The sequence below is a fragment of the Pan paniscus genome, chromosome 11 (genome assembly GCF_029289425.2).
Source record: "Pan paniscus chromosome 11, NHGRI_mPanPan1-v2.0_pri, whole genome shotgun sequence".
NCBI classification, from domain to species: domain Eukaryota; kingdom Metazoa; phylum Chordata; class Mammalia; order Primates; family Hominidae; genus Pan; species Pan paniscus.
In genome coordinates, this window is record NC_073260.2 from 24,313,537 (window position 1) to 24,338,397 (window position 24,861).

Consider the following 24,861-nt stretch of genomic DNA (forward strand, 5'->3'; position numbering starts at 1 on the left):
TAATCATGTTGATGGTGTTGGGTATTTTTTTCCAACTGGGAAAGTAAAGGGAAACAGCAAAGATTACTTACCAGATGAGTGCAGGAGGCAGCCATGCCATTCAGACCACCCCAGTTCCAACACCACCTCTAGAAGATCAGAACATGCTGTCTTGCCCTCAGAATAGTGAATGATAAATGGCAAAAATAAAAGTAGAATAGTTGTGTTCAAACAAGGGACTTAGTTTAAAAAACAAAAGAATAAACTGCTCTCACTTTAAATTTGTGGTGTCTGTGAGATGTGCACTAAGTCAGATGCTCTTTGCCATGCAGTAAAAGAGAACCCTATGTGAATTTAGAAAGGGGAGCCCCATACATTCAAAGTAGCATTCTTAGCACAATTTAAACAGTGCCTTCTCTGGAGAGGTAAATGAAGAAATCACAAACTAGAAAAAAAGAAACAATATCTACAAAACAAACACAGGAGAAATGAAGAAATCATAAACTAGAAAAAAATAAATATTATCTACAGAACAAACACAGGATAATTTTTCCTTATAGTTTACAAAAAGGGGACTCATAGTCTGGGAAATCCAAGAAGAGGGTTGACATCGTAGCATCAAAATTACCTGTCATTTAGGTCACCCATGGTTGAGAGAGGGTCTGTCCTCATTCTACATGAGGCTACAAATTGTCGTCAGGGTGATCCATGGATAAGGCAGAGAGAGCCAACATTATCCAGTTCCTATCTCAGCCAGGTTCAAGTATAAAAAAACTTAGAGGAGAAAATTAGGCAAACATATATGTTTGTTTTTCATGGCTCAAACTGATTTTCAACAAGGGACAAATTATTTTACCATTAACAAAGGGTAAAGTCTAAAACTTTATGGATTTAGTCTTACGTATTTTGATTTTGACTCTACAATGGTGTTTTAAATTGACACACTTTCTTTTTTCTTTTTTTTTCTTGCTTTAGTAGCCAAACCTCTTCTTAGCCACCTCACTGTCTCAAACATGACCTGGGGCAGTGTGTCCATCTCGTGGGAAGCTCAGGAGTCTGCCTTTGATAGCTTTCTTATAGAAGTTAGTAATTCCGATCACCCCCATGAGACCATGGTGCTGTCTGTGCCTGGGGTGTCTCGCAGCTCTGTCATCACCAACCTCAAAGCTTCTTCTAATTACACTGCCCACCTTCATGGGCTGATTGGCGGGCAGCGTGCTCAGACCCTGATGGTCCAAGCAACCACAGGTATTTCCTATTATGGCTTCTTCACTCTTCATTGAATTTCCTCTGAATAGCTTTCCAAAAATCACCCGCTACCCACTTTTCACCCTCCTAGTTGCTCCCAATCCTTCTCAAATTTGATAGAGCCATCCAAATCAAAGCTTTAAAGCTTTAAAGTAACTCTCACCCCAAATTAAAGAATTTCAGTGTCAAACCTCTTTTTCCTAAATATCCATTCACATCTGGAGTTGTTCTGTTTGTTTGTATAAAGTTAACCTGACTTGCTTTGGTTGAATTTCTAAATCATCTTTTCATCTGATCTTGAATAATCTTTTTCAATCTCACCCATTATCATCTGCCTGTGGTCGTTCTAATCGAAGTTTGCCTATGTCATGTTCAAAGAGGTATGTGCATGCCATTTCTGGTGCCTTGGTAAGAAAGATCTACACTCTCTTTCTCTCTAGCAGGATTTTAAAAAATAAAGGTGCCCTGAGCATGCTGAGAATAGACTCTGAATCACAACCCAAGAATTGCATGAGAGGACCCAGTAGTCTTACCTTGTTCTCGAGATTTTTGTCTGAAGACTACTCTTTTTTGACATGTACTTTGTCAAGCACATTTTGTCACCCACTGATAGCTGTCACAAAGTCTCAGGCTCTTCTTTCAAGCCATCATCTTGTCCAAATCTTGGTGCATGTGGTGAATATTCAGAGCATTAAATTTTGAAAATGTTTCTTTTTCCTGGAAGCAGCTAGCATGTCCATGAGTCATTTCAGAAGGTTTAAAGTGGTGGGAGAAAAATGCCCCTCGTTTTGCATGGAACATTGACCATACCCTAACTACCACTATCTTTCTCTGTTTTTTCTTGCATCTCATTTCTCAGCTTGGTTGCACCCTTTGAGAGGCAGCTGGAGGTAAAGCTGACCTCAAGAACCTGAGTCTTATTCTGCATGGTGAATCTGTTGACATTGATAGTCTGTCTGGTAGCATGGGAAGAATTCCAGCATGCATCCTTAATTTGGGAGATTGTTTCTACAGCAAAATATAGGGAAATAACAGAGTTCCACTTGGAACATTTTAATCTTTTGTGTGGTTGAGGGAATTTGTCAAAGCTATAGCTGCAAATGATTGCATTGTTACCTTCTGAAACTAATTGATAAGGAGGATATCCCATGTCAATGCTAGTGGCTATATTCTGCTTCTGAACCAAATCCTTTTTGTTCTTAGAGATTTTATGACATTGAATTATGCTGTATAATTGTCCCGTTAAAGTTTATCCAAATGAGCCCCTTCTTTCCTCCTAACTTTGGAGCTGAAGCAAAATAACTCCCAAGTCCTTGGAAGAAATATTGTGCCTCTTCCCAACCCTAAATCCTGATCTTAATATCTGAATCCTCCAGTACTGTTGCCTCTCTCTAAAATACAATCTGGGCTGCACTTACTTTAAAATTAGTTTTATTTGATAAATGAGCATTTAGGAGGCCAGCCCCATAAACATCTAGCCATATAGGCCCCTTAACATTAAATGAGTTGCTCTCAAAACTGAATGTCTAGACTTTAACAGAAAAGAGATACTTAACCTCAGGGAAACCATCTATCTGTCCAAATTATCCAATAAGTGAGTTTCCTAAGCAGAAAATTCAATGCCTAACTTCAAGTTTTTCTTTCACCTTTGCATTCACTGGGAATTTTTAATGGAAGCCATCTTCACCTTTACGGTATTAAATGGTAAAATATAGATTTTCCTACAATGCATATTAAGTACTGTAAAAATTTCTCTTGTATGGGTATTAGCCTTTAATTTGTGCAAACAGTAGATACTAAAAAAGAATACTAAATGAGGAAACTCCAAAGAAGCATTTTCTAAAACATGTTCAATGGAACACCAGCTCCTTGAGATGTTCAAAGGATATTCCTCAGATAGGGTATACATTGATCAATAAGTTTATGAAATTTGGGCTAAACAAAATTAAATAGGTTTATTGACAGAATCAGCCTGTCAGAGCCTTTAAAATGCAAACCCACCTTGTGAATCTCTATGGTAAGACATAATATTCAGTGTTTACCATGCATACTTAATCATAAAGGTGTCTTTTCTTGGAACATCTTACAGGGCTTGTGTCCCCAATACAAACTTTAGAAAATGTAGCCTTAATATCCTTCACATTATTCCAATCTACCACTCTAATGGCTTGTCTACTCTTCTTCATACATGACTAGCAAATGGTGGTGTCTATGCTTTAAAAGAACACAGATCTAAAAACTAAAATAAAAATAAAGAACACAAATCTACACCTGCAGAGAAAGCAATATATTTTCTATCATCATATTCAATGCAGGTGTAGACACAGCCTAACATACTGTCTCTTCTGCATGTATTTAGAGATATTGATACTTTCATGTTCTATGGATACATTCTGGAAAAATCCACTGCTTCCTCTAATAATGTCTCTCTCTTTCTCTCTGCCCATATTCCTTCTTTAGAACCAAAGCCACAGTTGGGCACGCTAATCTTTAGCAATATTACTCCAAAAAGCTTCAACATGTCACGGACCACTCAAGCTGGGCTTTTTGCAAAGATTGTTATCAATGTGAGTGACGCTCACTCACTGCATGAGTCCCAGCAATTCACAGTCTCAGGAGATGCAAAGCAAGCTCACATCACAGGCTTGGTGGAGAACACTGGCTATGACGTCAGTGTGGCAGGAACCACCTTGGCTGGGGATCCCACCAGACCCCTCACTGCCTTTGTCATTACAGGTACTCAATCAGAGGTTCTCACTTGTCTAATACAGAGAGAAAAGGAGATAAGTCATCTTAAAGGAAAATTCAACAAAAATACAATCTTCACTGCAAATGTATACTCTCTTATTTTTAATTGACAAATAGTAATTGTATATATTTATGGAGAATAGTGTGTTGTTTTGATATACATATATATTGTGGATTGATTGAATCAACCTAATTAACACATCAATCACCTCACCTTATTTATTTATTTACTTATTGTGCTGTGAGAACATTTAAAATCTACTCTTTTAGGAATTTTGAAGTATTCAATATGTTATTATTAACTATGGCCAGTCACCATGCTGTGCAGTAGTTCACTAAAACTTATTCCTTCTGTCTAACTGAACTTTGTACTCCTTGACCAACATCTCCCCTTTCTTCATCTCCACAACCCCAGTCGCTGGTAACCACCATTCTTCTCTGTGCTTCTATGTGTTCAGCTTTCTTAGATTACACAAATGAGATCATGCAGTATTTGTCTTTCTGTGCCTCGATTATTTCACTCTGTACAATGTCTTCTGGGTTCATCCGTGTTGTTGAAAATGACAGAATTTTCCTCTTTTTTAAGGCTATAAAGTATTCCATTATATATATGTGTATATATATGTATATATACACACATATGGAATGTATATATTTATATATAAATATGATCTATCTATCTATACACCACATTTTCTTTATCCATTCATCCATTGACAGACACAGGTTACAATACATTACTCATAATAGCCAAGATAATATATGTAAACTTCTAAGTAAAGAGAAAGCAGATACTATTATAAAGCAGAGGACTTTCACAGCTGCTCTTAGGAAGTGGAGAGAATGTTCTCAAGAGTTGTATAAAGCTTTTAGGGTTTTTTGTGCCCAGTTTTATTGGCTGTTTTATCCCTAGTTTAGAGATTCTGCCTAAAAAGTGACTCCTAAGTTAGTAAAGGCCTAAGATCGAAATTCTGTTCATAAATCATGCTAGGTAAGGCAGTTCATATATGTGCCAAAAGTATAACCATCTTTTTCTTTAAAAAATAATTATTCTTAAAACTGACAATACAGATGCAGCTAGATGCAGCTAATTTGAAATTCCTGTCTCCTTTTTTTCTTCTGATTAAAAAAAAATGCATTTACCAGTACTGTCAGAAAAAAGAAAAAAGAAAAATCACCTAGAAAAGAGACGCTGAACCTTCTCCACTAATCCTCCTTATCCCTCAGGATTGCCATCACTGATTGGGGTTGGCTTTGGGTATGGAAAGAACATAGAACTTGGAGTCGGAAGACCTGGTTGTATCTCAGCTTAGGCACCTAGCATGTATGACCTAGGATAAGTCATTAACCTCTCTGGTTTTTTTAGATGTGATCAGGGTTGGAAGATTGATGAAGGTTCAACCTCAGATGGCAGATAAATTTCAAGTTTAATTAAGCCCTACCCATTCACTCAACTTGACTTCTTGAACATTTGCCAATGTTCAATTTGGCAAATGCTGCCAAATGGTGGCAGCAAAAACTTCAATGGCAAAGGCTGCACATGGTGTCAGTTTACTAAATTCTAGCCCAAAAAGCCTCAGAAAATATTTAGAAGTCTCTTCCTTTTCATTAGTGATAATTTTCAGAAGACGGACTTTGCCATCTGATTTTCACATTAAACCAGGTCTCTCCCAGGGTCTAAATTGCCATCACTAAGACATGTCAATTAGTACAATTAAATATTTAATTATAGGCAGCATGGTGTCCTGGAAGAGTGAGGATTTTGAGATCAAGCTTGTGTGGTTTCTAAACCTCTCCCACAGCTTTTTAGCTACATAATTTTAGCAAGTTCTTAACTTGTTTGAACCCTAATTTCCTTATGCATGGAGAGAGGATACCACAGGCACTTCTGGGAGCCTTGTCTCATAGATTAAATAGAGTTGGTGAAATTTAACTGCCTAGCATCCAGTAGGAATTTTATACATGCTAGGTTCTTTCTGCCGTCTCCCAACATTATTAGGAAAGTGGCTTTCTTAAAAATAACCAATAAGGCTAGATAGAACAATAGACCTATGCAATCATGAACTCCCTCTCCTTTTTAAGAGAACTTTGGATATGTTTTAATGTAAGATTTAAAAAATGAGTATTTTTTCCTATCCAGTTACTTAATGTGAATTAAATCATTCAGATGAGTCTTCAAATGCAGAACATGGTAATTTCTTAAGGGACTGAGACAAGGAGGAACGAGATGAGATTCTCACTCCTCAGGAGGGGAGAAATGGCCACAGATCCCATCAGGCCATTGCTTGTAGCGGCTTGCAGGACCTCCCACATAACAGAAGAAAAGGAAGCTGAGAGACCCAGTCTTGGGAATCCTAGATCCAGTTACAGCATTGTCTCAGCTAATCCATGATGTGAAAAGATTGCGTTTTAAAAGAAGCATATTAAAAGAGAAAAAAACAAAACAGGAGGGACTCTTAAATAACAAGCCCTTGATTGCCTAATTAGCCTGAATGCCCTCACTTTCATTGGAATTCACTGCTTTGATGGTGTGGAGGTGCAAAGAGGCCAGCTATCAAAGAGAGATGCCACTTATCTAAACAAAATCCAGGAACAGAATTCGAGACCCTTGTCTCTCAGACGAAGATTGTTTGCACAGTATAAGAGATTTCATCCTCGCTTTTGATAGAATTACGATTCTTGGGAAATCTTTACGTGGAAAAAACTGCCTCAGAATAAACACCAAGTGTTTCAAAATAACTACAGGAAGTCCAAGCCACAGCAAAATTTAAATCTCTATTTACAAAATGAAGGTATTCATTCCCTTATTCATTCAGTCACCAAACACTTCTTTTTAAAACATTTTTCTTTATGTCTCATGGATTAGACCCTAGGCATTAGTGAATTAATGCAAGAGCATTTATCTCTTTGTAAGTTTCCATTTAGCTGTAATGGAAAAGAAGTGTCTAAACTAGATGCAGCTAATTTGAAATTCCTGTCTCCTTTTTTTCTTCTGATTAAAAAAAAAATGCATTTACCAGTACTGTCAGAAAAAAAAAAAAGAAAAAAAAAAAAACACCTAGAAAAGAGACGCTGAACCTTCTCCACTAATCCTCCTTATCCCTCAGGATTGCCATCACTGATTGGGGTTGGCTTTGGGTATGGAAAGAACATAGAACTTGGAGTCGGAAGACCTGATTGTATCTCAGCTTAGGCACCTAGCAGATGTATGACCTAGGATAAGTCATTAACCTCTCTGGTTTTTTTAGATGTGATCGGGGTTGGAAGGCAGGTAGCAATATCTACCTTACTGTATCATTTTGAAGACTAACTAGGATAATAATGTGAAGCTTTGTCAGTTGGCAAGTATCAACGGAAACTTAGCCAACATAAGCTCACTCCTTTTGGATATCCCAATGTGTGAAAAGGCCCTTTAGCACCTGAGAAATCAGAATGCCAGGGACATACATGTTTGGTGAACGAATGAAGGAGAGATGATGACAGAATTTACTAAGACCCAGATGTGTTCTTGTTTTCTAACTTTATCCAGGAAAATAAACAGCAAAAGATTTAGCAAATCTTATCATTTCTTAGTGGGTTATAACTGTGAGCTATTAATTTTGACACACAAAAAACTTACCTCCTCCCTTTATTTCAGCTTGTGAGGATATGTCACTAATTGACTTCATTAATTTGATTCAAACTGTGCACTAGAAGTGGGATAGAAACACACGAAGTATACCGGAAAGAAATTATACTCGAAAAAAAAAAAAAAGAGCTGAAGGCAGTGGGAAGTAGACAACGGGATCCAAACCCAACAAAACGCATCCTATTTGTATAAAGAACTACATGGCCTTTGGAGTCAAACCTGACTAAAATCTTCGCTCTATCTCTTCTTACAAGTTTGTAACTTTAGCTAAGTCAATCAACTTCTTTGAAACTCAGTTTGCTCACGTGTGAAATTAGAATAATACCTACCTCGTGGGCTACTAAGAGAATTGCACAAGATAACACTATCTGGCACCCAATAAGTTCTACTGAATTTTCATTTTCTAAGCATATAACACAAATTGAATGATGGACTTGGGTATCTATTGGTGTTCTTGGAAACGTGTGCTATCCTGACAGAGTCAGTGCTGCTAACCTGAGTTATTTTCACTCCTCCCTTCTTTCAGAGGCCCTGCCCCTTCTGGAAAACCTAACCATTTCCGACATTAATCCCTACGGGTTCACAGTTTCCTGGATGGCATCGGAGAATGCCTTTGACAGCTTTCTAGTAACGGTGGTGGATTCTGGGAAGCTGCTGGACCCCCAGGAATTCACACTTTCAGGAACCCAGAGGAAGCTGGAGCTTAGAGGCCTCATAACTGGCATTGGCTATGAGGTTATGGTCTCTGGCTTCACCCAAGGGCATCAAACCAAGCCCTTGAGGGCTGAGATTGTTACAGGTATTTCAAATCAAGTGAGCCGTTTGTTCCTCTTCCTGGTCCCCTTCTGTGTAATCTGTCTACCGGATCGCCATGACTTTAACATCTTTGTTCACATTCCCTACTTAATCCATAAATGTGGTCTACTGTTTCACCTTCTCCCCACACTCCCTCTTGTCATATGTACTTAATGAACACTCCCCACTCCCACCCCAGAAATGAGAAGGTCGAAATATTTCTGCTTTGTATTCAAAATCCTTTAGACCTTGTCTTGTCCATAGCTCTTGTGTGCTTACCTCATATCATCTTCCCTTGTGATCAACCTGGCTGGTCCCCAGCTACATTTCAGCCTTCTCAAAAGAAATATACCAATGAGTATATTTCCAAAACGTATTTAAAACCTTTGCCATCTCAAAATCTCAACCATGATCTTAACAAACTTACCCAGTGGGCTCGTCATTGGAAAACCAAATGTGAACTTATTTTATCGGTAATCACTAATATCAGAGAGACTCTGCAACACGGACTAAATCCATAATTTTCTCAAGACTAATGATTCCTACAGAAATTAACAACGGAATAGTCAAACATCTGTGTTTCCCAAAGTCTTTCTAGAGATGACTAGCTCCACAGAATGTTCAAAGGTCCTACTCGGTGAGGAAATTCCACATTCAAATAAGTTTGGAAAGACTGAGTGAAACAAAGTTAAAGAGGATCTTTAACTGCAAGGCTTTTCAGAACACCCTAACGTGCATCATCTCCAAGGAGTACTTATCCAGGCAGTATTTTCCAAACTTATTTGACAAAGGATACTTTTTAAGGAAGAGGATCAAACAGGAATAGTTCACTCTGAGCACACTTTGGGAAACTCAGCTCTAAATCTACATTGACATTGAGTTTTGTCTAGTTAAGGCAATACAAGATGAAACCCTGGGTCCACAGTATGTAGCATAAAAGGTTCCAACCTCAGTTCTACCATCTGAACATTTATCTAATAGTTAATAAAATAACAAGAAAGAATGCAAAAAAAAAAAAAGTCAAGGGTAGGAGCCTTCTTTAGTGAAACAGCACTAAGAACAAAGCAAAAAGACCATAACATTTTAAAAGCCATTTTGGGCAGGCTCAAGGGGAATGTAATCAGCAGTATCATCATAAGCAGCTCTACAGATCATTAATGCTGGTTTATTTGTCTTTTCAAAAAGAAAAGAAAAAGGTCTTGCAGGGGATGGGCACTCAGCCACTGGAAGACAGAGAGCAAATGTAAACAATTTACTGGCTTTGAACTTATTTAATAATATGTGGGAGGGGCCAATGCTGAGTCCAGATGTGGATTTACTGAATTGCTTTTAGACAAAACTCACATATGCAAACATATGCTTGACTTGTATTGAATGTGTCTACTCCATCTTTCCCCTCTCCTGACTCTACTGGACTTGTTAATGTTGAATGATTTTATTTTTGGTATCTCAGGACACTTCTATCTCTGAAAGCCAGGGCATCACTACATATTGATACCCCTACTGGAGAGAAGATTGCACGGACTGGTAAATAATGTTGTCTTTCCTCCTTCTCCCACCATTTTCTCCCTCTAGAAGCCGAACCGGAAGTTGACAACCTTCTGGTTTCAGATGCCACCCCAGACGGTTTCCGTCTGTCCTGGACAGCTGATGAAGGGGTCTTCGACAATTTTGTTCTCAAAATCAGAGATACCAAAAAGCAGTCTGAGCCACTGGAAATAACCCTACTTGCCCCCGAACGTACCAGGGACATAACAGGTCTCAGAGAGGCTACTGAATACGAAATTGAACTCTATGGAATAAGCAAAGGAAGGCGATCCCAGCCAGTCAGTGCTATAGCAACAACAGGTACTGTAAATAAACAGGAGAGAACAGAGAAAAGTCATGACTCAGGGGTCTTCTTCTCACAGGGCTGAGTAATCACAGGAGCTTTGGATGCAGGCAGGCTGGCGCTCTGATCCTGACTCTTTCAATTACAGACTGTGTTACCTTGGACAATTTGGCTAAGTCCTTATGCAAAAAAAGTATGATGCCATTTACTTAATAGGGTTGTGAGGATTAAATGAGATAATTCATATAAAGCCCATAGCGGAAGGCCTGGCACGTAGCAAGGGCCCAGCAAATGAGAGCTATTCACATTGCCATTAATGCATCATCATCGTTACAATTATCATCTTTTTTTTTTTACGTTCCAAAGATTCTTCCTTCTATCTATTATCTCATCATATCTCATCTCATCATATCATATCTCATCATTTTATCCAGAGATACACTTCCTTGTTCTCTGGCCAAATGTTCGAGCTATACCAAGTAGGGAGATAATGGAGAAGCAGCACGTTTATCTATAAACATTAATATTTATAAAATGCTACATGTGAATAATCAGTACGGTGATCAGCAAGGATAAAGGAGAGAGCTGGCAAGATTAACATGCTACTGTTTATGAAGCTCTCTAACTTTGATACTCATAACAACTCTGAAAGGTACCTAGAGTGTCCTTGGAATTTAATCACCTTTTTCCATAGGAACTGTTTCAAGGAGAAAAAAAAAAGATGGTTAATAATATGACTCTTAGGCCCAGAGTGATGGCTCACACCTGTAATCCCAGCATTTCAGGAGGCTGAGACAGGAGGATCACTTGAGTCCAGGAGTTTGAGACCAGCCTAGGCAACATAGTAAGACCCTACCTGTACAAAAAAAAAAAAAAAAAAAATCAAAAACTTAGCCAGGTGTGGTGCCTCATGCCTGTAGTACCAGCTACTCTGCAGGCTGAGGCAGGAAGATCTCTTGAGCCCAGGAGGTTAAGGCTGTGGTGACCTGTGTTCGTGCCACTGCATTCCCACCTGGACGACAGAGCAAGACCCTGTCTCAAATAATGATAATAATAACAGTAGTAATAATATGACTCTTTGTAATAATCCTAAGATGAACATGACTTTTAAAGAGAAAAGGAAAAGCCTCCAACAAGTCAAGTAAATTATTTCATGAAACTGAGGGAGATGCAGAGACATAGCATTCGCTGGAGACAGCTGCTTCAAAGGGAACCAGGGGACAGAACCACAAAATCACCAGGAGAGATAAAAGGGACCTGAGAGATGATGTAGCTCAACCTCTTCTGTTTGTGCATGAAGACTCTGAGGACCAGAATGGTGAAATGATTTTTCTATGATCATAGAGCTAGATTTGGAGTAAAGCCCAATGACCAGCTTATTCTAATACTATTTAAAATGAGCAGTCTGGATGAGAGAAAACCAATGCATATAGCTGCTTGCCATCTCTGACAGGCATAGGCATGACATTTGCCAAAACCTCTCCTTTTTGTCTAAAGATAGATATTTTATATTGTCAAGTTTTCAGGACCTAACAAGTGGCAAGAAATCACCCATGTAAATATAATAATCAGTATTTGTAGGCTTGGAGAAAATGCTAGAATCCAGGCAGCAACCTAGCAAGAGGGAAAAACCCTGTTTCTTATTAACAGGGACACCCTATCCTGGGATGCAGGTCTCAGTCTCCTCCTCCCTGTGGCTGCCCATAAAGCAACTCCAGATCAGAGGCAGAGCCTTGATTTTGATCTTGGTTTATAAACAGTGCTCTTCAAAGTTTACTTCTTCTGATCATTGATTTGTTTTGCTGATCTTTTTTTTCTAGAAGCCCTGCAGTTCTAAAGCAAAAAAGAGAATGAATAATCATGAATTGAATTTTTTTTAAGAACAACAACAAAAAAAAGGCAAGGCAGACCCTGCTCTTTTGGAAAGCCCTCTCTTTGATTTTCTTCTCTAGAGCCTAGTAGCTTATAGCCAAAGAGAGGTGCCCATGCACGTGCGTGCTTGTGTGTGTGTGTGTGTGTGTGTTTGTCTACATGCCTGTGCTCCAGGACCAGGAGAAGACAGGAAAGGGGGCTTTTGAGCACAGAAGATGCCTAATTTCTATCTTCACCTCATCAAGTTTATAAATTTCCCCCCTTTTTTTTTTAATCCTTTCTCCTCTCCTCTCTTCCTCCCTCATACCACTGTAAACTCTTCTCTGTAATGTCCTATCCCTCTTCCTCCTGAGAAGGCCCTGCTGTAGCTCCTCCTCTCACTCACAAGGTACCTTTCCATAGCACAAGCTGCCAGCCCTGGGTGCCCAGGGCAGTAGAAAGGGCAGTGAGAGACAGTGTTGCCTGGTGGTTAAGCCAACAACCATGGGACAGTGTCCTTGGAGTTTCATCATGGCTCTACCTCAATTCCTTCATCTGGAAAATAGAATTTAACTCAAAGGTCAGCCACGAGGTTTACATAAGATCATGAATGTCAAGTATTTAGCAGAATTTCTTTACCCACAGTAACCATATTAGCTATTAATGTGTTTGGCCATAAGATACACCTACTAAAATGTACCTACACCAATGAGGTTTTCAGTCAAAGCAATAGTGCGAGTACACCAGGTTGGCAGAGGGAAGTCCTCAGTGCCTGAGTTTATACACCTCACTGTTTTTTGTTTGTTTGTTTGTTTGTTTTTCCCCAGTTAGCCTCATCTCGATCTTTCCTAGGGGACACCTTAAAGTCTAGTATGGCCCATGGAGGAAAGAGGGACATTGGAAAGAAAATAAAGAGAGGGCAATCATATTTACTGAATTCTCACTGCATGCCAGATGCTGTGCTGGGAGTTTCACATTTGTTATCTCTGCTAACCCTCAAAACATCCCTGTGGGTGGGTACCACTTTTCCCTCTGGACAGATGGAGAAACTGAGGTTCACAGAAGTGAAGGGACCTGCCCAAGGTCACCCAGCCTCTCAGTGGTATTTGGACAATTAAGCTCTTTCAGGCTCCAGAGACCCATGTGGTTTCTGAAACTTTCCATGGGCAGGGCAAAAACCCAGGCAGCCACAGAGTCTGGGGGTGGCTACCAGGCCACAGAAGAAAGCTGTAGGAGGAGATGTCTTAGATGAGAGAAAAATACAGAAAGGGGAAGAAAAAAAAACCCTTGCTGAATTTCTGTGGGTTTCAGCATGTAATAATCCCTGTGGGTTGGAGAGGGGAAAAGATGAGGAAGTGAGCTCCCTAGAGCCTGAAAATTGTTTCCTGAATTCTCTGGGTAGGCATGGTTAGCTGAAGAGGGCAAAAATCGCAGCCAAAAAATACACAGAGAAAAGCCAAAGGAAACTGGGTTTTGAGGGGAGGTATTTTGGGAGGCAGAAACTCCCCCTGGGCATGGCTTTTCTCACAGGTAGACCCAGTGTCCACTGGGTGTTTGCTTTGGTGATGGGCCTGAGGTTGTTCTCTTGGCTTTGGACCTCCTTCCAGTTCTAGGAATGGGTTTACCCAGGTCAGTGTTTGTGTGAACGTTATTTCCAGGATTCCAGGCTGTGCTTGGCTCTGCTGCCTACTCCTGGGACCCAGAAAGATCACATCACAAGAATGTTCATGGAAGCCTTGGTTTGGTTCTCTGTAAAATGGCTATAATCACATCTTTTTGGGGGTTTCTACAGGAGGATTAAGCCTTATAAATAAGCCTTGCAAAGAACTGTACAGTTGTCAAGCCTTAGTATTATTTAATAAAAGGAACTAGAAAGCAAAGATTTAAGAAAATGTTAAAAATCAAAAATTAACGGGGGACATATTCCAATCTGGGAAACCATTCTCCCATGATTCCTTGGAAGTCAGCTATGGTCCTATCACTCCCCTTGAATTAGACCAAATGACTTTTCTACAACCCTGGGCCCTGTACCTGAAATGAAACAATTGGTCCTAGCAAGTCACAACTTAACCGCAGATCACCACATTCTCCATCCTAAAGGCTTGGCTCAGACACAAATTCTAGGCACTGAGTTTTCCTAAATAAGGAATTCAAGAAGAACCATTGATGAACAAGACAGTTAACTGTTTCTGGGCTTCTCTTGTGTTTTCTTCTTGACAGCTATGGGCTCCCCAAAGGAAGTCATTTTCTCAGACATCACTGAAAACTCGGCTACTGTCAGTTGGAGGGCACCCACAGCCCAAGTGGAGAGCTTCCGGATTACCTATGTGCCCATTACAGGAGGTAGGAGACTCGGAAAGGGGAGAGAGAGGAGGAGTGTTGTGGGTTTGGATGGATTCATGAAAAAGACCCTGATAATTTTCATCCTCTAACATCATGATCAAAGAAAATGAATTCTTTATTTGTGAGACCATCTGGAGAGAAGAGAACTCATTTGTAAAGTGCTATGAGGTTCTTAGAAGAAACTTTCTTGTGAAGGGTCATTTGAACAAGACCTTTTTTAACCTTGAAATTATAAAATTCTATGAGAAATAGATCTCTAGTATTGTTTGCACACAATGACAAAAGATTCTAAATATATTGGCATTTCTCTCCCTGAGCACACTCATCTGAAAAGCTAGTCTTGGATATATGTGAAGTTTTAACTTTGGGTACCAAATCTGTCTGTCTCAGTAAATGATGGCAAGTTGTGCCTTAGAAAATTTGTGAGTTCTAACTCAAAGTGCATGGGCTATAATAGAGACCACAAGGAGGAAGCCCAGTCAAATCTGCCTAAAGACACTCTGGCAGGTAGTAAGCTACCTGTTGCTGAAAGTGTATAAAGAGAGGATGGTTAATAACCTCTTCACAGGAATACTGTTTTGTCTCTATGGGAAGTCTGACCAGCTGATGTGCAAGCTCTTCACTAGCCCCCAAATTCTAAGAAATACAATTTCTGTGTTTATTAATAAACACTGCAGCACAAACTTGACTATAATCAACTTTCTCTTCTTAAGTAGAATTTCCTCTAGTAAGGGAGTCTATAATCCTAAGCCAAGACAATGGGTGAAATAGATCTGATATACATTACATAGTAAGCTTCCCATATTCTTTGTGGGGAAAAATAATAAGATAAAATTTGCACAAGGTGCCAGCTCTCTACCGAACGGAAACTTGCCATTTTTAGTACGTTGTGACTTCATGTTTTTTTCCCCCCCTCCTGGCTTTGTTTTTGGCATCTGCACCAATGGAAAAAGCATACAAAAAGTAAGCCTTCTTCCCTTATGCCAGAGGGTAGGAGCAAATGAGAAGTCAAGAAAGTGGTGTTTGATGAAGATATAGTTTCATTTCTAAATCAGATACACTCTTTTTGGGGGCAACAGTGAATAAGTGTCAATGAGGTTCATTATTCCTCATCTTGCTTTTACTGTGTTCCAGGTACACCCTCCATGGTAACTGTGGACGGAACCAAGACTCAGACCAGGCTGGTGAAACTCATACCTGGCGTGGAGTACCTTGTCAGAATCATCGCCATGAAGGGCTTTGAGGAAAGTGAACCTGTCTCAGGGTCATTCACCACAGGTGAGTTGGTGGGGTTGTGTGTGTGTGTGTGTGTGTTACTATTTTTCAGAGGTCACTTGTGCATCCCATGTCATTTCTCACCTTCAGCCTTGTAGCTCATGACTCAGCAGCTGGAAAAAAAAAGGGGGGTTTTATTTATGAGATCCTAGTGGAAAGTGAACTGGATTTAGAGGGCCAGAGGCCTCTCTTCTGGCCCATCCCAGCCTCTGGTGAGCTGGGTGACCTTAACCTTGTTGGGCCTCCATTTCCTGGACTATTGTGAAAGAAAAAGTCCAAGTTTGGGAGTCATACTTACCTGAATTAAAATCCAAATTCTACCAACTACATGAGCTATCAGTCCATTTTACTAGGGTCCACTTTCCTTCTCTGTAAAACAGACACAATTCTGCTTCCCTCACAGGGTATGGTAAGGATCACATGAAGCTGTGTTTGTAAAGCATCCTGAAATACAATTGTTCATGTTAGCCCACCATCACCTTCACCTCCCCGCCTATTGCCTGGAACCCTTGTGAGTGTCCCTCAAAGCAGGTGTTTCACATGAGCATGTGATGGTGACAGCTACAAAACAGCTCCTCTCTATTTGGTGGCTCTTGCATTCCAGGCACTGTTACTAAACCCTTCACATTTAATCCCCACAGCTATTATCATCCCCATTTTACAGAGGAGACAACTGAGACTTGGGGAAATGAAATACCTTGGCCAAGCCCACATAATTAGTAAATGCTGGAACCAAATTTGAACATAGGTCGGTCTGACTCCAAACTCTCTATCCTTCTAAAATAAAGAGTTCCTTTCCTAGTGTAACGTGATTTGTACAGTACACTGTAAAGAGGGGAAAATAATGAATTGCATTGAAGGAGAATGAAGTGGAAAATTTCTCTTCAGACAGCCATGTCTCAAAACAATTTATCCTTTGATATATGAGCAATTATCCAGTCCAACTCATTAAGGGATACAAAGAATAGACCTCATAGGAAATTTTAAAAATATCCTCATAGCCTGAAAGAGTTGACAACACACAATTAAAATATCCCATCTGAACCCAGAGTCCCGTCCACCCTGCCTCACAGGCCCTTATTTCCCCAAAGAAATCTTTCATCAATGGATTCTCCACGGCAACAGATGGCAAAAGCTGAACGTAGTTCCTCCCAATGCCCCATTGTCATCACCAGTTAAAGGAGATTCTGTCCATGCACAGTGAAGCAGGAAGGAACTCAGAGTGGACAATGTGGGCTCCCCAGTTGCCCTGCCACATCCTGGCTCTCAGACCAGTCATTTCATCCCTCGAGGCTCAGGTGCCTCTCTGTGAAATGAGCTGAGGATAGCTTCCCTCCACCCTCGCCAGGGCTGCTGGCATGGGCGCAATTGAGTAGTAAGTGAAAAAGCAAGAGGAAATGGTCAGATTCACGCTGGCTTCTGAGAAAGTGATGTTGGGTAGTAGGAGAGGTCAGTTAAAAGAGGCCAGGGATAAATATCCTTTGAATATCCATCCTTTCTCAGAACAAGTCATTTGAAAACCATACTTAAGACTTCAAATACCTTTAATAGAGATCTTAATAACAACTGCAAGTATTGAGAGCTTTCCCTAGTACATTTTACATATCACACATTGCTTAGCTAGTCTTTATTAACTAAACAGTCACCCTTTGGCAGCTGAAGAAAGTGAAGTTTGGAGAAGGGAAATGAATTTTCCCAGGGCACAGAGGCACCAGGCAGAGAAGCCATGGTAGAACCCGGGACCACCGGCCTTCAGAGCCTGGCTTTATGTTCTCTGCAAGCCATCTAATGAGAAATACCACTCAAAGCTCAGAAAAGGCTCGGGGCCAGGTGTGGTGACTCACGCCTGTAATCCCAGCACTTTGGGAGGCCAAGGCAGGTGGATCACCTGAGGTCAGGTGTTCAAGACCAGCCTAGCCAACATGGTGAAAAAACCCATCTCTACTGAAAATACAAAAGTTAGCTGGGCTTGGTGGTGCACACCTGCAATCCCAGCTACTTGGGAGGCTGAGGCAGGATAATTGCTTGAACCCGGGAGGCAGAGGTTGCAGTGAGCCGAGATCATGCCACTGCACTCCAGCCTGGGCGACAGAGTGACAGTCTGTCTCAAAAAAAAAGAAAAGAAAAAAGCAAAGAAAAGAAAATAGAAAAGAAAAGAAAAGGCTCAGGCCGTCTTAACTACGCAAGTCCCCTCTGTGTAAGTTCTTTCTCTGGGGAAAGTGATATAAACAATAATAATTCTTGTCATGTGTTCAGCCTTGTTCAGTTTACACAGCTCCTTTCCACCCATAATATAATGGAAAAATCAAAATAACACTGAAGATGAAGCCAGACAGAATTACTATCCCTATTTTACACATGAGGATATAGAGGCCCAAAGTAACTGAGCCAGCAAGGGAGGGAGTCATTACTCAAAGCCAGGTCAGGCTGGCTCTAGGCTTAGGTCTCTGAACCATTCCATGCAGCTGACACTGTCCTAACATCAGGACTCCATAAGCAGTGTGGACAGCAGAGCAGCTGGAGTCTGATGTCCCACCCAATGACTTCCCTCCTGTCCACCATCTTTCTTTGCAGCTCTGGATGGCCCATCTGGCCTGGTGACAGCCAACATCACTGACTCAGAAGCCTTGGCCAGGTGGCAGCCAGCCATTGCCACTGTGGACAGTTATGTCATCTCCTACACAGGGGAGAAAGGTAAGGTTTTGTCCAAGTCTCTCTTCACTCTAAGGAGTGTCTTTCCTGCTGTAAACTCTTCCCATTCGCTCTTCTCCCTGCCACATTTGGTACAGGATGATAAAAATGCATGGGTGGGTTGAAAAGGCCAGTAATGTTCTTGTGGCTCCCAACTGAAACCTCAAGGGAGTCTGGTAGGCCATTTAAAATAAAAATAAAAATACATCTCCAGCCTCTACATGTTTTCCTGGCCCATTCCTCCTCTCCTGTTAGTATCTCTGCCTACCAGTGTGAGACACCCCGTTTAGGAAGCAGCTGTCATCTTTTACAAAGAAGAAAACCAGAATCTAAAATCTTAACCAGACTGCTTCAGGCCATACTGAGCAGTCTCAACTTTTCAGAGACCACAAAAGAAGCTAGTTTTAGCAGATTTAATTAAAAAGTCTGAAATTTTAGGCCAGGTACAGTGGCTTACATCTGTAATCCAGCACTTTGGGAGGCCAAGGCAGGTGGATCACTTGAGACCAGGAGTTTGAGACCAGCCTGGCCAACATGGTGAAACCTCGTCTCTTCTAAAAATACAAAAATTAGCTGGGCATAGTGGTGCGTGCCTGTAGTCCCAGCTACTCGGCAGGCTGAGGCAGGAGAGCTGCTTGAACCTGGGAGGCGGAGGCTGCAGTGAGCCGAGATCGCACCACTGCACTCCAGCCTGGGTGAGAGAGGTAGGCTCTGTCTCAAAAAAATAAAAAATAAAAAATAAATAAAACAGAAATGTTTTCTTGTTTGGCAACCACCAGTGCTAATTTACCCAGTTGACAGATTAAACACTTGTTTAGAGCACCAGCAAACTACAGCTGCCAGAAAGTAAAATCAAATATAAGTAAGAGACTGGAGAGAGAGAGTGCTTTTCAATGAACCCCTCCATTTTGTAATGAGCTACTCTAGAAATAATTGTGTAATTTTAATTTCCAGGTATAGGTAAGTTTCATATTTTATGGTTTGGTATTGTTTTGCTCTCAGTGACAATATGAGCAGGCACCAGCATCTGTGCCTGGAGCCTCTGAAAATTTTAATTCAGTTATGGTAACCAACTAAGAGAGGTCTTTTTGAGGACAGAGCACAGGTAGGGGTGGGGAACTGATGGGGAGGAGGGATGTTGGGTTTATCCTTTTTACTGTTTAATTCTTAAACAGTCCCTGTGAGCAAACTCTTCTGAGTCAGGAAAGATGGTGTTGCACCTAAAATGAATCAGGTATAGTTCATGGGAACCATGGAGATTGTGGATTCAGGGCAAACAAGGGGCTTGGTTCAGAAGAGGGGGTGGTGCTCACAAATGATGAGGTAAGTTGACCAACTTGTCCCCGCTTGCCTGGTACTGTCTCAGTTTTAGCACCAGAAGTTCCACACCTAGGAAACCCCGCAGTCCCTGGCAAACCAGGATGGTTGGTCACCTGTGAATAGGAAATAAACACATGACCCCAAGCAATGTGATCAGTATTGCTTTCCACCACTGGACATGACCCAGCAGGCCTGAGAGATAGTGGCCAGGCTCTGGTGCAGCTACTGCTGTCCAGTTTTTGTGACCCCTCAGCCTAATGACTTGATGACACTTAGTAAATTATAAAAGGGCATGTGAAAAAGTGACAAAGAGAGGAGAGCATGCATCGGGACAAATTAAGCATGGGCAGCAGGCTTGGGGATGTCCCCTCCGACCGTCCTCTACCTCGGTCTCCGTGGCAAAGCGATTCCAGCCAGTACCATGTGGGAAAAAAATCTCCTGACCCCCAGTTCCCCTTCCTTCTGATTTGGGGCCTGGAAAAATTAAGTCTCCATATGAGAAATCCTTTACGTATGAGGTGAGTGCTCAAGAGAGAGAAAGAGAGCGTGAGTCATTTCAGAAATCAGACCTGCTTTTCCGCAGGGTCACTGAAAGTTTCGATGTTCGAAGGAGGTGTGTATGTGGTTTGCCAAGCCCACTCATGGCTCAGACAGTGAGAGGTGACTGCCTTGGTATGTGTATTTCATGTTTAGTGCCAGAAATTACACGCACGGTGTCCGGGAACACAGTGGAGTATGCTCTGACCGACCTCGAGCCTGCCACGGAATACACACTGAGAATCTTTGCAGAGAAAGGGCCCCAGAAGAGCTCAACCATCACTGCCAAGTTCACAACAGGTACAAAGACACTGAGAGCTGGAAGCTCTCCCTTCTGGGGTGCCCACCCACAGCCTGCATCTTAAACGGGAACTGCTAGCCAGTTCTTCTTTCTTAAGTCAGGGCCTTGCAATGTGATTACATCAGCATCACTTAAATTCACCAGTGCCCACTCAGTCAAGGCCTGAAGAAACACACTATTTCCTTTTGAACTGAAATGACCTTGGTCTCCCCACGGGGAAGGAAAAGATTTTAAGAGGAAGGCTTTGTAAGTGGAAAAACAGTTCCCACTGGCCCTAAACCTAGTATTTAATGATCCATGTTCCAGGCAGGAAAATATTTTTGAAGAGGCATATTTTTTAGGCAATTTTTCCTAGATGTTTGTTAGGTTTCTATACATTGAGAGCTTTTTACAAACTATAGCAAGCAGGGAAACAGAGGAACCATCCTCTCTGTCGGGGTATTGATATTAGCATTATCCATCCTCTTACTTAGAAACAAGGGGCTTGATAATGATGTTCACAGCTGTATACTTCTCTCTAAATCCAACCAAGGCCAGTTAGAAACATCCAGCCCTTAGGATGAGATAAACCATAGAGAATTTGTCTTGGGAGATCATCTGGCTCCACCACCTTATTTATACAGAGGAAGTTCTTGCCAAAGGTCACGTAGTTCAGTGGTAGGGAAAGGACTTGAACCCAGTCTTCTTGATACCCAGCCCGAATTTCTGCCCTACATTTGCTGACCTTATCCGATATTAATCATCCTATCTTCTCCAGACCTCGATTCTCCAAGAGACTTGACTGCTACTGAGGTTCAATCGGAAACTGCCCTCCTTACCTGGCGACCCCCCCGGGCATCAGTCACCGGTTACCTGCTGGTCTATGAATCAGTGGATGGCACAGTCAAGGTATTTTAAGTATATAACAACTCCTCAATGCTAGTTGAAGCATTTGCATGATCTTCAAAGTATGGAAGAATTACCTGATGCTGTTTTTCTACCCCAGTGCATCTGGGGAGCTGAAAAAAAAAAAATTAGTAGAGACTGGATGGCATGCCAGACCTTCTGAATCATACTCTCCAGCCTCTTTCATTTTAACCAGACTCCAGTTCTGATAGGCAGCCAAGATCAAGAACCACTGCTTACAAGACTTGAGGACATTTTAGGAGCTGGAACCTTGATCCTTTAATATTTTGTTGAACAAAGGCCAAAAGGTTTCTCTGCATGTTTGCCATATGTATTATCTCACAGATGGTATCTTTATATTATATATTGTAATATGTTTCACTGTGTTCTTATGATATCAACTGTTAATACCATTTTTATCCAGTGTTTATATTATTTATATTCGCTACCCAAGAATTTTCTTTCTTTTACCTTTTAATTTGAAATAACTTTAGATCTTCAGACAAGCGAAGGAGATTTCCTAAACTTTACCTTCCAAACTTGTTATTGAATTTTTCATTTTGGTTATCTTACTTTATATTTCCAAGATCTTTTGCTTGTTCTCCACACATTGATCTTTTTCTGGCATTTTGTTTGTGCTTCCTATATCATCATCTCTTTATCTCTAAGAATATGTTGCTGGTATTTTATTCTATATCCTGCACAGTGTTTGTTACAAGTTTCTTTGTTTTGCTGCTGTTGTTGAGTTTGGTTTGGTTTGGGTTTCTGTCTTTCATGTTGGAGACATCCACCCAATGTCTGTTGATCATGGTCTGTCTTTTTGTATTTGAACTAGGAATGAAAGAGCTAATTGGGAGTTAGCTCAGGCAGGGCTTGTCAACTTTGTGGCTCCCTGCAGAATGATTGGGCAAGTACCCACAGTTTTCTTGGGGGACCCCCAAATAACAGTGCCATAAAACCTGGCCTCTCACTGTGTACAAACTTTCATCTTATTATGTTTCCAGTGTAGCACCTCGGCCTCCTTGAAGGCTGAGCCTGGTGGATTTGAATCCGGACTTCCTCTCTGGCTCAACCTTTCCAGAGAGTAAACCTCAGCCTACCATCTGAATGGGAAAGGGCAGTCATTTAGACTGTTGGAGGGAATGAGGAGATCTTAGAGTCTGTTTCTTACAAAAAAGCTTCTAAACAAACCAAACCTTTGTTCAACCACACTCCATATTGGCCTTTAAAGACATCTCTGCTTTTGTACACATTCCTTTACTGAACTTGCTGGACTCTGTGACTTGTACCAAGCAGCCTCTGACTAGCTCTGCCCATGCTCCTTAGTTAACCTCAGCCTTCTTCATTCATTCCCCTCCATGGTCTCTCTACCACTCACTTTCTATCTACCAAGTTTCTGGCACACCTGTTGCTGTCTCCTCTCCCATTCCCCTCATCTTCATGGATTTATACCTTACATTCTCTTGCTCTCTTTTTAGTGGGTTTTAGAAGCAAGTAGAGATGAGTGGCTGTATCCAATCTGTCATATTTAACCAGAACTGGACACATTGCTAATAACTATCATGCCCCTTCCTGGAATTGATATAACAATGAACTATCTCACTGTGTGAGCTGAAGCAATCCTTTATCTTCTCTGGGTGTCAGTGTTCCCATCTGTAAAATGAATGTCTTGGACTTATCCATCTTTAAGGTCTTCTCCTTGTCAGGCATTCTAGGATTCTGTGTTTACCTGAATCATGAGTCTCATTTTGATCTAGAGTACCCTAATTGCCTAGAAAATGGCTTTGCACAGAAGCCTAGAGAGCTGACAGGTAATTGTATTCCTAAGTAATTCAATGAACCCAGCTTTATCCCTGACAGTTGATCTTTCCCCCAGGGACTAGAACTGGGGGGCTGCAAAAAGGCCTCTGGGTATTAAATGAGCACTCATCCCAGTTTACTTTTCTGCATGTCCATTCACCAGCTTTATATGTCTTAGAAAAAAAATCAACCTGGTATAGGAGAAAAGAGTCCTGGACAGGGTGTTGGGAAACCCGCATGCAAGATCATCCTCTGCCTCCAACAATTTATGGAATGAGAGCAAGTCTTTCAGCTTCTCTGAAACTCAATTCTCCCATTGAAGAAAACAGGATAAGGTACCTTCCCAGTTCCCAGGATGCAGGAGAACCTTCCAGGGGCTTCTGCACTGATGCATGACTGCCCAAACTAAGCTGGCTGTTTGCAGGTTGTAGAGAAGATCGTTGTGCTTGGTTTACTAGGAGTGTAGGTTGAATTCCAATCCCAGACACTAAGGTCATTTGCTGAAAAGAATTGGAAGCTAGCAAGAGGGTGTGGAAAGAGGATTTCCTGCAAACTGAAACCAATGACCTCCTCTGTACAGCAGCACAGAGACCAGCCACAGACTACAAGTATAGTTAGAGTTGGTCAACATCTGTCTGTCATGGATATCTCTGTTCTAGAAGAGAGACATGTGAGGTCAGCTTAAGTTTTAATCGTACCATGCCTATGGGGCTATTATAATCATCTTCTAACTCGAGAGATCCCCAAACTGACTGCACATTCAAATCACTTGGGAAGTTTCTTAAATATAGCCAGGCCCAACTTCTGGCTCTGATGATTCCATCAGTCTGAGATGAGGCCCAGGCATCATATTGTTTTAAAGCTTCTTAGAGTGATAAAGAGCTATATTTAGGGACCACTGACCTAACTGACCTCAAAGTCCCTTACCCTGTGTGATTCATCTTGCTACCAGATTAAGCTTCTTAAAGCACAGCTTGGTTTATGTCATTGGCATGTCCAAACATCTTTCAAGGCTCCCCATTTCTTATGATGATAAACTTCAAGTTCCAAAGCTTAGCATTTATACCTTACAGGGCTCCTCACTCCGTTTAATGATAAACTTTAAGTTTCAAAGCTTGTCATTTAAAGGCCCTTCATAATCTAGTAACATTTTCCACTGTTCTAACACCTGAAGCTAAGTATGGTTGAGGTCGCTTATTGCCTCCTTATATTATTTCATTTTATGTTTTAAATCTGCTTTATTCAAAGTTTACTGATTTAAATATTAATCTCATCCAAAAAAAAACCCCTTCACAGAAACATAGAATAATATTTGACCAAATATCTGGGCCCCATGGCTCAGCCAATTTAACACATAAAATTAACCATTACAATCCCATTCTCCCAATATAGTTTGGCAGGGCCTTGGGCAGGTGGTAGCCTTAGCCCTGGAGTCTACAGCAGTGCTCTCATCCTTACCAGATGCGGTCTCTCCCTCCTTATATTATTTTAACGTGCTCTGCACCTTCTGGCCCAAGGACCTTTGCTTGTGCTGCACTCTCCCCATCTCTGATATCTCAGCAGTGCACACGGAGCCTGGTACAGAGTGGTACTCAATGAATTCTTGTCCAGTAAGTAAGTGAATGGATG

The 24,861-nt window shown here is 41.1% G+C and overlaps 1 protein-coding gene across 10 annotated transcripts in view; it reads left to right on the top strand.

The window, feature by feature from the left end:
- The window catches only part of TNC (tenascin C), a 97,240-nt gene that overhangs the window by 61,143 nt on the left and 11,236 nt on the right, over window positions 1-24,861 (top strand). For 5 of the 10 annotated variants that reach the window (XM_008958590.5, XM_055117713.2, XM_063594250.1 and 2 more), the window contains 6 exons: window positions 9,974-10,246; window positions 14,301-14,423; window positions 15,558-15,701; window positions 18,273-18,392; window positions 20,403-20,546; window positions 21,305-21,435. In XM_008958590.5, the coding sequence (XP_008956838.3) occupies window positions 9,974-10,246; window positions 14,301-14,423; window positions 15,558-15,701; window positions 18,273-18,392; window positions 20,403-20,546; window positions 21,305-21,435 (935 nt within the window). Of the gene's footprint in view, window positions 1-3,687; window positions 3,964-8,129; window positions 8,403-9,973; window positions 10,247-14,300; window positions 14,424-15,557; window positions 15,702-18,272; window positions 18,393-20,402; window positions 20,547-21,304; window positions 21,436-24,861 lie in introns of all 10 variants that reach the window. The other 5 variants (XM_003833079.7, XM_008958591.6, XM_055117718.2 and 2 more) reach the window with 2 other exon arrangements.